Source organism: Ptychodera flava, chromosome 22, assembly GCF_041260155.1.
Source record: "Ptychodera flava strain L36383 chromosome 22, AS_Pfla_20210202, whole genome shotgun sequence".
NCBI lineage: Eukaryota > Metazoa > Hemichordata > Enteropneusta > Ptychoderidae > Ptychodera > Ptychodera flava.
The window spans coordinates 4,542,156-4,554,636 of record NC_091949.1 but is presented as its reverse complement, the minus strand read 5'-3'; the positions used below and the strand labels follow the sequence as shown (position 1 = coordinate 4,554,636).

General features: G+C 37.8%; 1 protein-coding gene across 2 annotated transcripts in view; it reads left to right on the top strand.

The window, feature by feature from the left end:
* Positions 1-12,481, top strand: part of LOC139122498 (prolactin-releasing peptide receptor-like) — a 36,199-nt gene that overhangs the window by 22,143 nt on the left and 1,575 nt on the right. For both annotated transcript variants that reach the window (XM_070687907.1, XM_070687908.1), the window contains exons 3-4: positions 2,495-2,896; positions 10,752-10,967. In XM_070687907.1, the coding sequence (XP_070544008.1) occupies positions 2,495-2,896; positions 10,752-10,967 (618 nt within the window). The remainder of the gene's footprint in view (positions 1-2,494; positions 2,897-10,751; positions 10,968-12,481) is intronic.

Here is a 12,481-nt window from a genome sequence, read left to right as displayed (position 1 = left end):
TTTCACTTGGAATTTTATATTTTACGGAAAATCCAATATGGCGGCCAAACCACGTGACCGATCAAAACGCCTTTCGCAAACTTGAAAGAGATCACACTTAAGATGTTACATGTCAAATTTCAGTCAAATCGGTGTGTTGGTTCTGGAGGAGAAGATTCTTAGAGATTAAATCACGATTTTAGCAAAATGCAATATGGCGGCCAAATCACGCGACCGATCGAAAATCTTTTTCGCAAACTTGAAAGAGATCACTCTAAGGATGACATGAGTAAAATTTCAGCTCAAACGGTATTTGGTTCTTGAGAAGAAGATTTTAATGATTAAATTGCGATTTTCGCAAAATCCAATATGGCGGTCAAATCACGTGACCGATCCAAATGTTTTTCGCAAACTTGAAAGAGATCACTCTAAGGATGACATGAGTAAAATTTCAGCTCAAATGGTGTTTTGATTCATGAGAAGAAGATTTTTGAAGATTAAATTGCGATTTTCGCAAAATCAAATATGGCGGCCAAATCACGTGACCGATCGAAATGTTATTCGCAAACTTGAAAGAGATCACTCTAAGGATGACAATGAGTAAAATTTCAGCTAAAACGGTGTTTTGGTTCTTGAGAAGAAGATTTTTAATGATTAAATGGGTATTTAAAAAAATCCAATATGGCGGCCAAATCACGTGACCGATCGAAATCTTTTTCGCAAACTTGAAAGAGATAATTCTAAGGATGACATGAGTAAAATTTCAGCTCAAACAGTGTTTTGGTTCTTGAGTAGAAGATTTTTGAAGATTAAATTGCGATTTTCGCAAAATCCAATATGGCGGCCAAATCACGTGATCGATTGAAATGATATTTGCAAACATGAAAGAGATCACTCTAAGGATGACATGAGTAAAATTTCAGCTCAAATGGTGTTTTGATTCATGAGAAGAGGATTTTTGAAGATTAATTGCGATTTTCGCAAAATCCAATATGGCGGCCAAATCACGTGACCGATCGAAATGTTATTCCCAAACTTGAAAGAGATCACTCTAAGGATGACAATGAGTAAAATTCAGCTAAAACGGTGTTTTGGTTCTTGAGAAGAAGATTTTTAATGATTAAATGGGTATTTTAAAAAATCCAATATGGCGGCCAAATCACGTGACCGATCGAAATTTTTTTCGCAAACTTGAAAGAGATAATTCTAAGGATGACATGAGTAAAATTTCAGCTCAAACAGTGTTTTGGTTCTTGAGTAGAAGATTTTTGAAGATTAAATTGCGATTTTCGCAAAATCCAATATGGCGGCCAAATCACGTGATCGATTGAAATGATATTTGCAAACATGAAAGAGATCACTCAAAGGATGACATGAGTAAAATTTCATTTCAAACGGTGTTTTGGTTCTTGAGAAGAAGATTTATGAATATTAAATTGCGATTTTCGCAAAATCCAAGATGGCGGCCAAATCACGTGACCGATCAAAATGTTAGTCGCAAACTTGAAAGAGATCACTCTAAGGATGACAAGAGTAAAATTTTAGCTCAAACAGTGTTTTGGTTCTTTAGAAGAAGATTTTTAAAGATTAAATGGGTATTTTTCAAAAATCCAATATGGCGGCCAAAGTCACGTGACCGCACGCGATTTTATTTACCAAATCTGAAGACCTTAGGTCATGCTTCCTACAGAAAAAAATTCAAATTTACCAGACCCCTAGATCATCAGGAAAAGCCGTTTTTAGATTTTTGAAAAATCCAATATGGCCACCAGGTCACGTGACCAATCGAAATTTGCATACCCAGGTGCACGAGATCTTATAGGTACCTATTAGTCCTGCAAGTTTTAGAGGTCTGCGGTGAGCGGTGTTTGAGTTCTAGGTCACCAAAAAAGGAGCGGAAGAACGAAAAGAAGAAGAAGAAGAAGAAGAAGAATATTGAACTCCTATAAAACCAATAGGGGCCAGCCGGTAGGCTTGGGCCCCTAAAAATAGCCATGAGCGGAAATCTAAGATTATCTCATCTTTAGCGACTCATACCACATCTTTATAATCAGAAAAGATACCTTCGACCTATATCTTTTGTATTACTGGTGTTATTTTTCTTTCTGGGAAAGGAATAAGAATGAATTTGTAAAAGGGTATATTAGTAAATTAATTTATTTTGACTCGAAAATGGACAATACATAAATGAAATATTTGACATTTCAAGTACTCCATTCCATTCACAATATGCAATAAAAAGTTCATTTTTATAGAAAGATCAAGCACATACAAAAAGGTTTAAAATGGTGTGTAATGTTAAATGGTCCGTTTAGTAAGTTGTAATATGTACGTGATTTTTTTTATCTGTAGAAAAAGTAGTTACTGAAGTCAAATCAACATGTAAATAAAATCTAAAGAAAAGCAATCCATGCACGTGATGTACTGTTTGGTTTGAATAAGAAGTTTGTAATTAGCAAATTTTTTTCAATGGTACTTGACCAACTCATGCTTTCTTCCATTCTCTAACCCATAGGTGTCTGTGTTTGTGAGTGTGTACACATTGGCTGTGATTGGCATCGATCGATACATCGCCATAATATGGCCCATGAAGGCAAGAGTGACCAAAAACAGAGTGAAACTCCTAATAGCATCAGTCTGGTTGGCTTCAGTACCGTTGGCATCTGTACCAACCGCTTTTGCTGAAGCAAAACCGTTTAGATGCACAGATGATGTGGTCTACATATGCGCAGAATGGTGGCCGTCAACTGCCGCTAAAACGGCGATTGAAATATGTATGTTTTTAATAATGTACTGCTTGCCGTTGTCAGCTCTGCTTTTTGCATACTTCAGGATTGGAAGAAAGTTATGGGGAAGGAAACTGCATAGTAATCAAGACAGACAAATGGACAAAATGTATTCTAATGACCAGAAGAAGGTATGAAAACACTAGTATTTTTCTTACTTTGTAAACATATATTTATGGCAACTTTTAACTGCCAGCCAACATACATAGATACATAGCTACATACATACATACATACATACATACATACATACATACATACATACATACATACATACATACATACCTCACCTCGCTACCTAGCTACATACCTACCTGTCTACCTGCCTGCCTGCCTACGTACCTCCCTTCGTACCTACCCATCCTACAATCCATCCACCCACGCATCGTTATGTTTCACATATTGTATCAGTTTAAAAATAATTAGGGGCCCAGCCACTAGGCTTGGCCCCTATTGGTTTCATTGGGGTTTTTCTTTCTTTAGGGACCCAAGCCGACCGGCTGGGACCCTATTGTTATTGCTCAAGTTCTACTGAGTTCCTCTTCTTCTTCTTCTGCCGCTTCTTTGCTCACCTAGATCTCTCGAACGGCTGAACGAAAACTTCTCAAACTTGCAAGGCTAATAGGAGCCAATTAGTACTCGTGCACCTGAACCTTGAAATTTTGATTGGTCACATGACCTGGCGGCCATATTGGATTTTCCAAAAACCTAAAGATGGCTTCTCCAGAAGACGTACGGGTCTAGTCGATTTGAAATTTTTTGCATAGCAAGCATGACCTAAGGTCTTTAGAATTTGCAAATAAAATTGCATGCGGTCACGTGACCTTGGCCGCCATATTGGATATTCTAAAATACTCATATAATCTTTAAAAATCTTCTTCTCCAGAACCAAAACACCGATTGAGCTCAAATTTTACTCATGTCATCCTTACAGTGATCTCTTTCAAGTTTGCAAAAACCGTTTTGATCAGTCACGTGGTTTGGCCGCCATATTGGATTTTGTGAAATCACAATTTAATCTTTAAAAATCTTCTCCTTGGGGAACAAATTCACCGATTGAACTTAAATTTTACATATATCATCTGAAGTGTGATCTCTTTCAAGGTTGCGAAAGGCGTTTGGATCGGTCACTTGGTTTGGCCGCCATATTGGATTTTGCAAAAACTCGTAATTTAATTTTTAATAATCTTCTTCTCCACAACCAATACACTGATTAAGCTGAAATTTTACTCATGTCATCCTAACATTGATGTCTTTCAAGTTTGCAAATGTAAGTTGGATCGGTCACGTGGTTTGGCCGCCATATTGCATTTTGTGAAATCACAATTTATTCTTTAAAAATCTTCTTCTCCAGAACCGATTCACCGATTAAGCTAAAATTTTACATCTATCATCAAAAGTGTGATCTCTTTCAAGGTTGCGAAAGGCGTTTGGATCGGTCACGTGGTTTGGCCACCATATCGGATTTTGTGAAATCACAATTTAATCTTTAAAAATCTTCTACTCCAGATCCGGTTCACCGATTGAACTAAAATTTTACATATATCATCTAAAGTGTGATTTCTTTCAAGTTTGCGAAAGGCGTTTTGATCGGTCACTCGGTTTGGCCGCCATATTGGATTTTGCGAAAATCGTAATTTCATCTTTAAAAATCTTCTTCTGTAGAACAAACATACCGAATCGACAGAAATTGTACATGCATCATCTATAGTGTTATCTCTTTCAAGTTTATGAAAGGCATTTGGATAGGTCACCTGGTTTTGCCGCCATATTGAATTTTGCAAAAATCGTAACTTACTCTTAAAAATCGTCTACTCCAGAACAAACACACAGATTCAATTTAAATTTTATGTATATCATCTAAAGTGTGATCTTTTTCAAGTTTGCGAAAGGCGTTTGGATCGGTCACATGGTTTGGCTGCCGTATTTGATTTTGCAAAACTCGTAATTTAATTTTTAAAAACATTCTCCTCCAGAACCATACACAGATTGAACTAACACTCATAATCCTAGTGGTAGTTCTTTTTAATTTCAGAAAGGCTTTTGGGTCAGTCAGAAGGTTTGTTCGCCGTATTGGATATAGCAAATGTCGCAATTTAATCATTAAAAATCTTCTTCTAACCAACACACAGATTCAACTGACATTTTACTCATGTCTTCTTAGTACGAGTACTTTCAAGTTTGCGAAAGGCATTTGGATTAGTTTTACTAAAGGCGGCAGCCAAGGAAACACGAAATCATGAGAAAACTTCTTGATGACAATGTATCAGTGAAACGGGTGTCGATCATTCCGATGTGATCGTTGACCCACCAAACGGGTTGGAGTCACTGAACTTTTTCGAAGAGGCTGTTCAAGTTACGGATAAGTTTGGAAATCCGTGTTTGGCTGTAGGTGCCTGTGTGATTATGGATAATTGCGGTTTCCACCACGCGAGATATATTGAACAAATCTCCAACGACTATTGCGGACAGTCTACCGTGAATTTGGAAAGTTAGGTCAAGGCAAAAGCAAACGGCTTTTTTACAACGTAGAGCGAGTAAGGCACTCCTGAACGGCGAAATGTTGGTGGTGTATTGCTGCCAACAAGCAAATATCCCTACTGACGTTAGAAACTTGTGTGAATTGGCTCCTTAATGATGAATTCGCAAGAATTTTCAGTGTACTGTGACATGATATCGTAAACAGGTTTTCAGAGAAGGCGCTCGGCTCATCTGCCGAGTGGAAGTACTTCCGCATTCATGTCGTGCAAATGCACAAGTCTTGTCGCGATATTTGAGCATTTATTTAACTTGATCGTCAGTGAAACAAAAGGCATCATTTTACAAGTGGTATAGCCACAAACTGATGACGTCAAAATCGCCGTACACAAAACACAGACGCCCTGTAATTGCGGCACTGACTAACTAATAATGTTAAAATAATATAAATTTGCACTTTCTTCAAATCACTGTCACAATTTCCGACTGCTTAGTTTTTGTGTCGGGTGAAGTACAGTGGGGGCCAGGAATTGGGGTTAGCTGACCAAATTGTCGGAACGGAGCGAGCGAAGCAAGCGGAGTTCCGACAATTTGGTCAGCTAACCCAAGTTTCTGGCCCCCACTGTGCTTCACCCGACACAAAATCAAGCAAATGAAGACCATCACAGACTTTTTAGGGTTAGGGTTAGTTAGTTCATGTGATCGCGGCAATAATTCCATCTTATTCCGGGTACAATATGTCCCCTCTCACGTTTTATTCATCAAATTTGTTGTCATCTACAAACTGACCCCGACGGCAATGGCCATATTGACCTATTTTCAATATAGCCGTTGCCAAAGACGGCACACAGTTACATAACTGAATTCAGAGTTCATTCAAATGCAAATAATAATCAATATGACGGTCAAAAAATCTTTGTATAATAATCGCAATCATACCAATCCATAATCCAATGACAGTGGGTCGGAATTCGGAAGACAATAGTTGTAAACATAGACACAAAACAGCACAGAACAGACAGTAAATAGACGGTACACAAACAAAGTCACATTCATGAAAGAAAGATATATGGACCTCTGGCCAGAAGACCAAGAAGTGATGTCAGGTGTTTCGAAAATAGTAAGCGCATCCTGCCCCACATGTGGCACCCGCCATATATCAATCTATAAGTCAGATAGGTAGTGGTCACTAACTAAGGCCCAATGTCACCGATGCCATCAGTGATCATTTGTCGAAGAGAGATATTGTATTTATCTACCAGCTTGCGATACCTGCCAAAAAAGCGTTTGAATGTAGAGACAAGTCTTGCTCTGGTGTAACCTTCATTTGCATTACTTCTTCTACAGACTGAAAATCACACCTGTATATTAGTTCAAACTCTGTTATTGATTGGTTTAATTTTTTGTCCACAATTTTTTTTCCTTCATCTTTGCGATCATGCCTCCCAATAGATTTTTAGCCAGGTTGTATTATGGAAATTTATGAATACACGGATGTAAAAAAAAAAACTCTATATGAATTCAAGTTCCGGAAGTCTAAATACAGCTTGAGTCGTCACAGTGACAGACATTAGGTGATTGGAGTCATTGGTCGCGATATTTGTGCTTGCTTTTTCATTTCTGTTGACCGGCGTACTTAATGCCAATGCTTTATCAAATTGTTCCTCCAGGTTACAGTATTATTCTGATAGGTGACAGGGGCCTTGTTCCTCCAGGTTACAGTATTATTCTGATAGGTGACAGGGGCCTTATTCTTCGTTGTCCAAGTCTCATCAGTTCTCTCATTTAACCGCTAATCATTGTCTTCATTTTGTGGATCCTAAAACTTTCGCCCACACCAACACCTTTGAAGGCATGTGGATGCATGCCATGCGAACTTGGATTGGCTTCACAACTTCATACTGATTTCCAGCTTATCTTTATGGGTTCATGTTGCGGAGGCGTTTCGGCGATAAAGCTGAGGCTTGGATTTTACTTGTTCAACATATTTCAATTCTCTATCCTTCAAGTTTACAGTCCCCTTCATCGATTCATTGCAACTCTGCACATAACACCATATTATGCCAAATGTTTTGAGACGGTCTAAAAACTAATATCACGCCTAAGTTTACAACTCAGGGGGCCACTGCCGCTGATGTGTGACACTGGGAATGCACAAACCATACGAAGTCATGCTAGTGACAGTGTATGGACCTTAAATTATTATATTTGCAGCGAATTTCGTTTGCTTCTGTACTAATTCACTTCGTCGATGGGTGGAATTGTTTTGTTATTTCCGTGGCATACCCAACGAATTGTTGTTCACGCTTTCATCTACAATAGCAATGAAATATTGCATTTCATACATGTTGAGTGATGAACCACTTTTATATAAAAGTGTATTCTGTAAAAAACGAAACACACACCTTTCGTATTGTAAAAAAAGCAGCAAATGACGAATTAAATAATAAATGTCAGACACAAAGTTTTCAACATATAAAACATCCTAAACAAGTGACAATTTTACACTTTAACTGTGCAAATACAACAAATAATATGAAAAATATTCAAACAATAACAAATCTGCACAGCAAACATGACAATGCAGAGAAAAAATAAAGACAGGGAATAAAGCAATCAATGCAGAGGCATAAATTCAATAAAGAGGGAAAATGCGTAAAAGACTTTCAAATCATTACAAGTGAACATTATAAATTAATCAGTTCCTGCTTAGCATTATCATCCTAACGTTTATATGAAACATTGCATCCCTTTCTCGCAACTTGTTCTCGTGGAGTACAGGTTATAGGTAGTGCTTCACATGCTGGAGGCGCTGGGTTCGACCCCGGCAGCGGTAATAATTGTTGTGTAAAAAACGTAACTGAAAAATAACACTTCTCTCCCATGTCATTAATCAACCGTTGCTTCCACATAGGTATCAGGCTGGCTGAAGAAGACGTGGATAGAGTAATAGGATACTAGAAAATGAGGGAAAGGAGTGAAGATAGTAAAAAATTGGGACCCTTCTTTTCAATCATTTCCCCCTAAGTTTCCAAGCCCCCATTCCTAACTCTTACCCCCAAAATAATTTATCGCCCCTTTTAGAAAGTAACCTTTGACCTCATTTCCATAAGTACGCACATCTTTGACGTCATCAGTTTGTGGCTATACCACTTGTAAAATGATGCCATACAAAAAAGATGTTATTCCATATCAAAACATTATGTGTTTTATATTTTAGGGTTCTGTTTACGTAATAGACATGAACATTTGGATTTATGATCCGTGATTTCCGCGATCCGTGGCATGATTCAAGCTGGCCGTGAATCCGCACAGACTTTTTTGGTCATGACCCCTGACCCAAGTGTCATCGATACGCTGTTCGCTGTCCGAGCATCGCTTGCTAAATTCATGGAGCTTGGAAATTTTGCTCTACCTGTAGGGGGGCACTTGAAAATTTAGTGGTCCTTTTATGTTTTACATTTTCCGATTCCAAGTTTTTTGTAGGTAATTTAATGAAAAATGAATACCATCTTTATGTCATTCAAATGTTGTAATGTTAGTAATAATTTAACAGAATCTACAATCATTTTGTCACATTCCATGACTTTTATCTCGAAAAAATCTAAACATGTGTGATTGTCGTAAAAAAATCAAACTTGAGCCTAGTAACAGGGCAGAAGCTGCAACCGTTGATGATTTTTGCAATAACTATCCAATATATCTCCCTTCAGCAGCTCAAACACACAATGTTCAGTTTGTCGACAAATCTGTATATATAAATATGTATTAGGTGATAGTTTAATTAGAGACCATACTGACAGTCAGTTGTCAGCACTGATGCATGGTACACATACACAGGCTGTGCTAGCAAGCTGAATACTGGACAGTTCAACATGCTGTTGAGAGTAGAACAAGAACACAGTTGTATAATAAACTGAACAAAAATATTGTCAAAATTATCAAAGTTAATACAGCTACTGCCTATTGGCAAATGTAACTATCAGATAACGCCCTGCTACTGGAGTGTCACTGTTACTGCATACGTGAGCTGAGTGACAGAGATAGCTCTGACTCTGATATACATGGTAGTTGAAGAAGAGTTTGTGTCAAATGACGCTCATGATAGTGAAACATTACCTAAACAAGATCAGGCCAGAGAGCAACACAAGGAAGAACACATGGAAATTTTTGAATTCTGGCATATGAGAATAATCAAATATTAAAGACAAAAGATGGGGTCACCATGCTTGATTTTCTAAATTTTCACAGTCTTGTCATAAAATTATACAAAAGTAAAACTTTGAACAGTAAAGATGAAATGAAAAAATATATGACTAAATGGAATTATTTATTTTTTAACCAAATTTGCAATTATTACGGCCTAAATTTCAGAGATGAATACATTCATTTCATAGAATATTTTAACCTTCCAGTATTGTCAATTTTGAGTAGCATCTAATTCATATATGTCTTGTACTTTTGAAACAAATTTTTGGTAGGTAACCGTGCTCAGTTTAAGACGCCATATTTGATTTCGCAAAAATCGCAATTTATCTCTAAAAATCTTCTTCTCCAGAACCAAAACACTGATGGAAGTGAAATTCCACTTTTGTCATTCTTAGTGAGAGCTCTTTCAAGTTTGTGAAAGGCAATTGGATCGGTCACATGGTTTTGTCCCTATATCGTATTTTGCATGAAACAGACAAACATGAGATGATGTTCAAAATTCTTCTTTACAAGAACTTGACTGTTTTCAAGCTAAAATTTTGCACATAATATAATCAGTGCAAGAATTGGACACCATGTTAATCACTTGGGCCCCGCCAACGCTGCTTGCAGCTTTAATTCTTCTCCTTCTTCTTCTTCTGTCAATTCTTTGCCAGTCTAGATCTGGAAACCCGCTGCACGTACACTTATCAAACTTGGCACATTGATCAGGGCCAATGAGAAAGTGTGCACCTAACCCTTGAATTTTAATTAGTCACGTGACCTGGCGGCCATATTGGATTTCATGAAAATTTCAAAATCGCTACTACTCCAAAACCACAGGGCAAATCATCTTCAAATTTGGTGTGTGGCAAATTTTACATGTAACATCTTAAGTGTGGTCTCTTTCAAGTTTACAAATGGCGTTTTGATCGGTCACGTGGTTTGGCCGCCATATTGGATTTTGCGAAAATCGTGATTTCATCTTTAAAAATCTTCTTCTCCAGAATCAACACACCGATTCGACTATAATTTCATTCATCTTTGACCCGATTCATATTTTATCATGGTATGACTTATTGATATGGCTGAACGGAGATATGTAAAAATTGATAGAGGGCTAATGCTTTGTTCGGTCGATCGTTTCAAGTTTTATTGGGTTGGCATTATTAAGATAAATTTCACTCCTATAGTGACAGGAAATGTATTGACGTGGTGCTCCAAACGTTCATAAAGAAGTAAAATTTGAAATAGCCTCTATCAAAACTACATAATTCGTAAATATTAACGAGTGGTAATTTCTATCATATCGACCAACAGGTGATCAAGATGTTGATCGTAGTAGTTCTAATGTTCGCTGTTTGCTGGCTGCCTCTTCATGTGTTCAACGTAATTGTGGCGTTCTCGCCGAAAACTTTTGGTGATCAAATTGAGCAGTATACGCTGAGGAAAGTCAATGCCTGTTTCCTATGGCTTGCGATGTCGAACAGTTTTATGAATCCCATCATCTATACGTTGTTTAACGACAGGTTTAGGGTAGGTACATTTTTTTGTTATTTTATTATTATAGCATCATGTTGTAGTCGCTTACGTATTGGCTAACTTCGGACGTTGATAAAACATAATGAACACTTGTATATTTTCCGAGTACCTTTGTCACCAATAATGGAACGGCGAATATCCTCTTATTATCCTTCGTCTGAAAATGCCAAGTTCTTAACGAGTCCCGTCGGTTGCATATGTTCAAACTATTCATATTTCCTTGTAAAATTCTCCGCAGATTTGTTCTTGAGCCTTGTGTGGACACCAGTTTCTCAGACGAGTTTTCTGAGACTACGTGTACTCACTACCGACGTAACTGCTTCTTGACTATTTCAAAACTACCTACATAGAATGCCCAAAGTATAGAGTCATAACTACGGAAGACATGACTGAGTAAAGATACATTTGTTGTCTGCCTCATTTCTTACAGGGGAAGTACACAACGCTGATTTTTGCACATTTGCTATCTTTTTGGTCGCCTATTCCGGAAAAAAAACAAACATTTCCGCCATTCATAACATGCGAAACTTTTTACGAAAACGGACGAATATAGTGGCAGATGTTGCAGTTTAGGGCTTCATCAACTTAATTTATTTCAAACCATTGGGAAATACGCCAAGCTTGGCGTTTTTATCACGTGATATGCCAGGGACTATCTCCCATTCTGGTTCCCTGACCCATTTCTACCGCAGGCTGCGTTGCTAACGAAGATAAGGACCCTATTTTCGTTAGGAGCGCAGCCAGCGGTAGAATGGGGCAGGAGACCAGACTAACTGTCCCCTCACGAGTATGGCATTGTCCACTCGCACAAGCTGTGCGGTATTTGCATAACATAAACAATAGTTATGCAAAGTCGTACACGCACAGCCTTGTGTGAGCGTGAGTGAGTCGCTGTGGCTGATCTTTCAATCGGTGTTTTCCGGGAAGGTGTTGAAACTGTCACTGTGATCAATTTTATATGAGCGAAAGTGTGTAATTAGGGAAATGAAATGGTCTTCACATATGTGCAAAAAAGGTTACTGTCGCTACATAATACCGCAAGCACAGGCCAGGAAAAGGATCGAGTACAGAAATTATTACAAAGGAAGCGATTGGTACGCCGAAACGAGACAAAGAATGATATTTAGCTCCTTAATTTCGAGACAAGGCTTTTGAGACCAAGTATCTTGTTTGACATTTTTAAACATCTATGGGCAATGTGGCAAGGTTACTTGTAGAATTCTGTGAGAAGTAGCAAGTTGCAAATAGTGTGCTAAAATTGAGTAGGGCAGTGCATTGTACTACTTTTAATATTAAGACATGAGTAGTGAATCGTCTTATAGGTATTATTTCTATTATTTCAAGTGGCTATACAGAAACAGGGACACGTTTTCTTCATGTATATTCTTACACAAAACAGTTACTCGTGGGTGTTAGGTGTTGCTGATTTTTGATAATGTAAAAAAATAGAATAAGAAGTTATATTTCTTATTCATCCTTCGAAAAATACACGCGATCATTTTGACTTG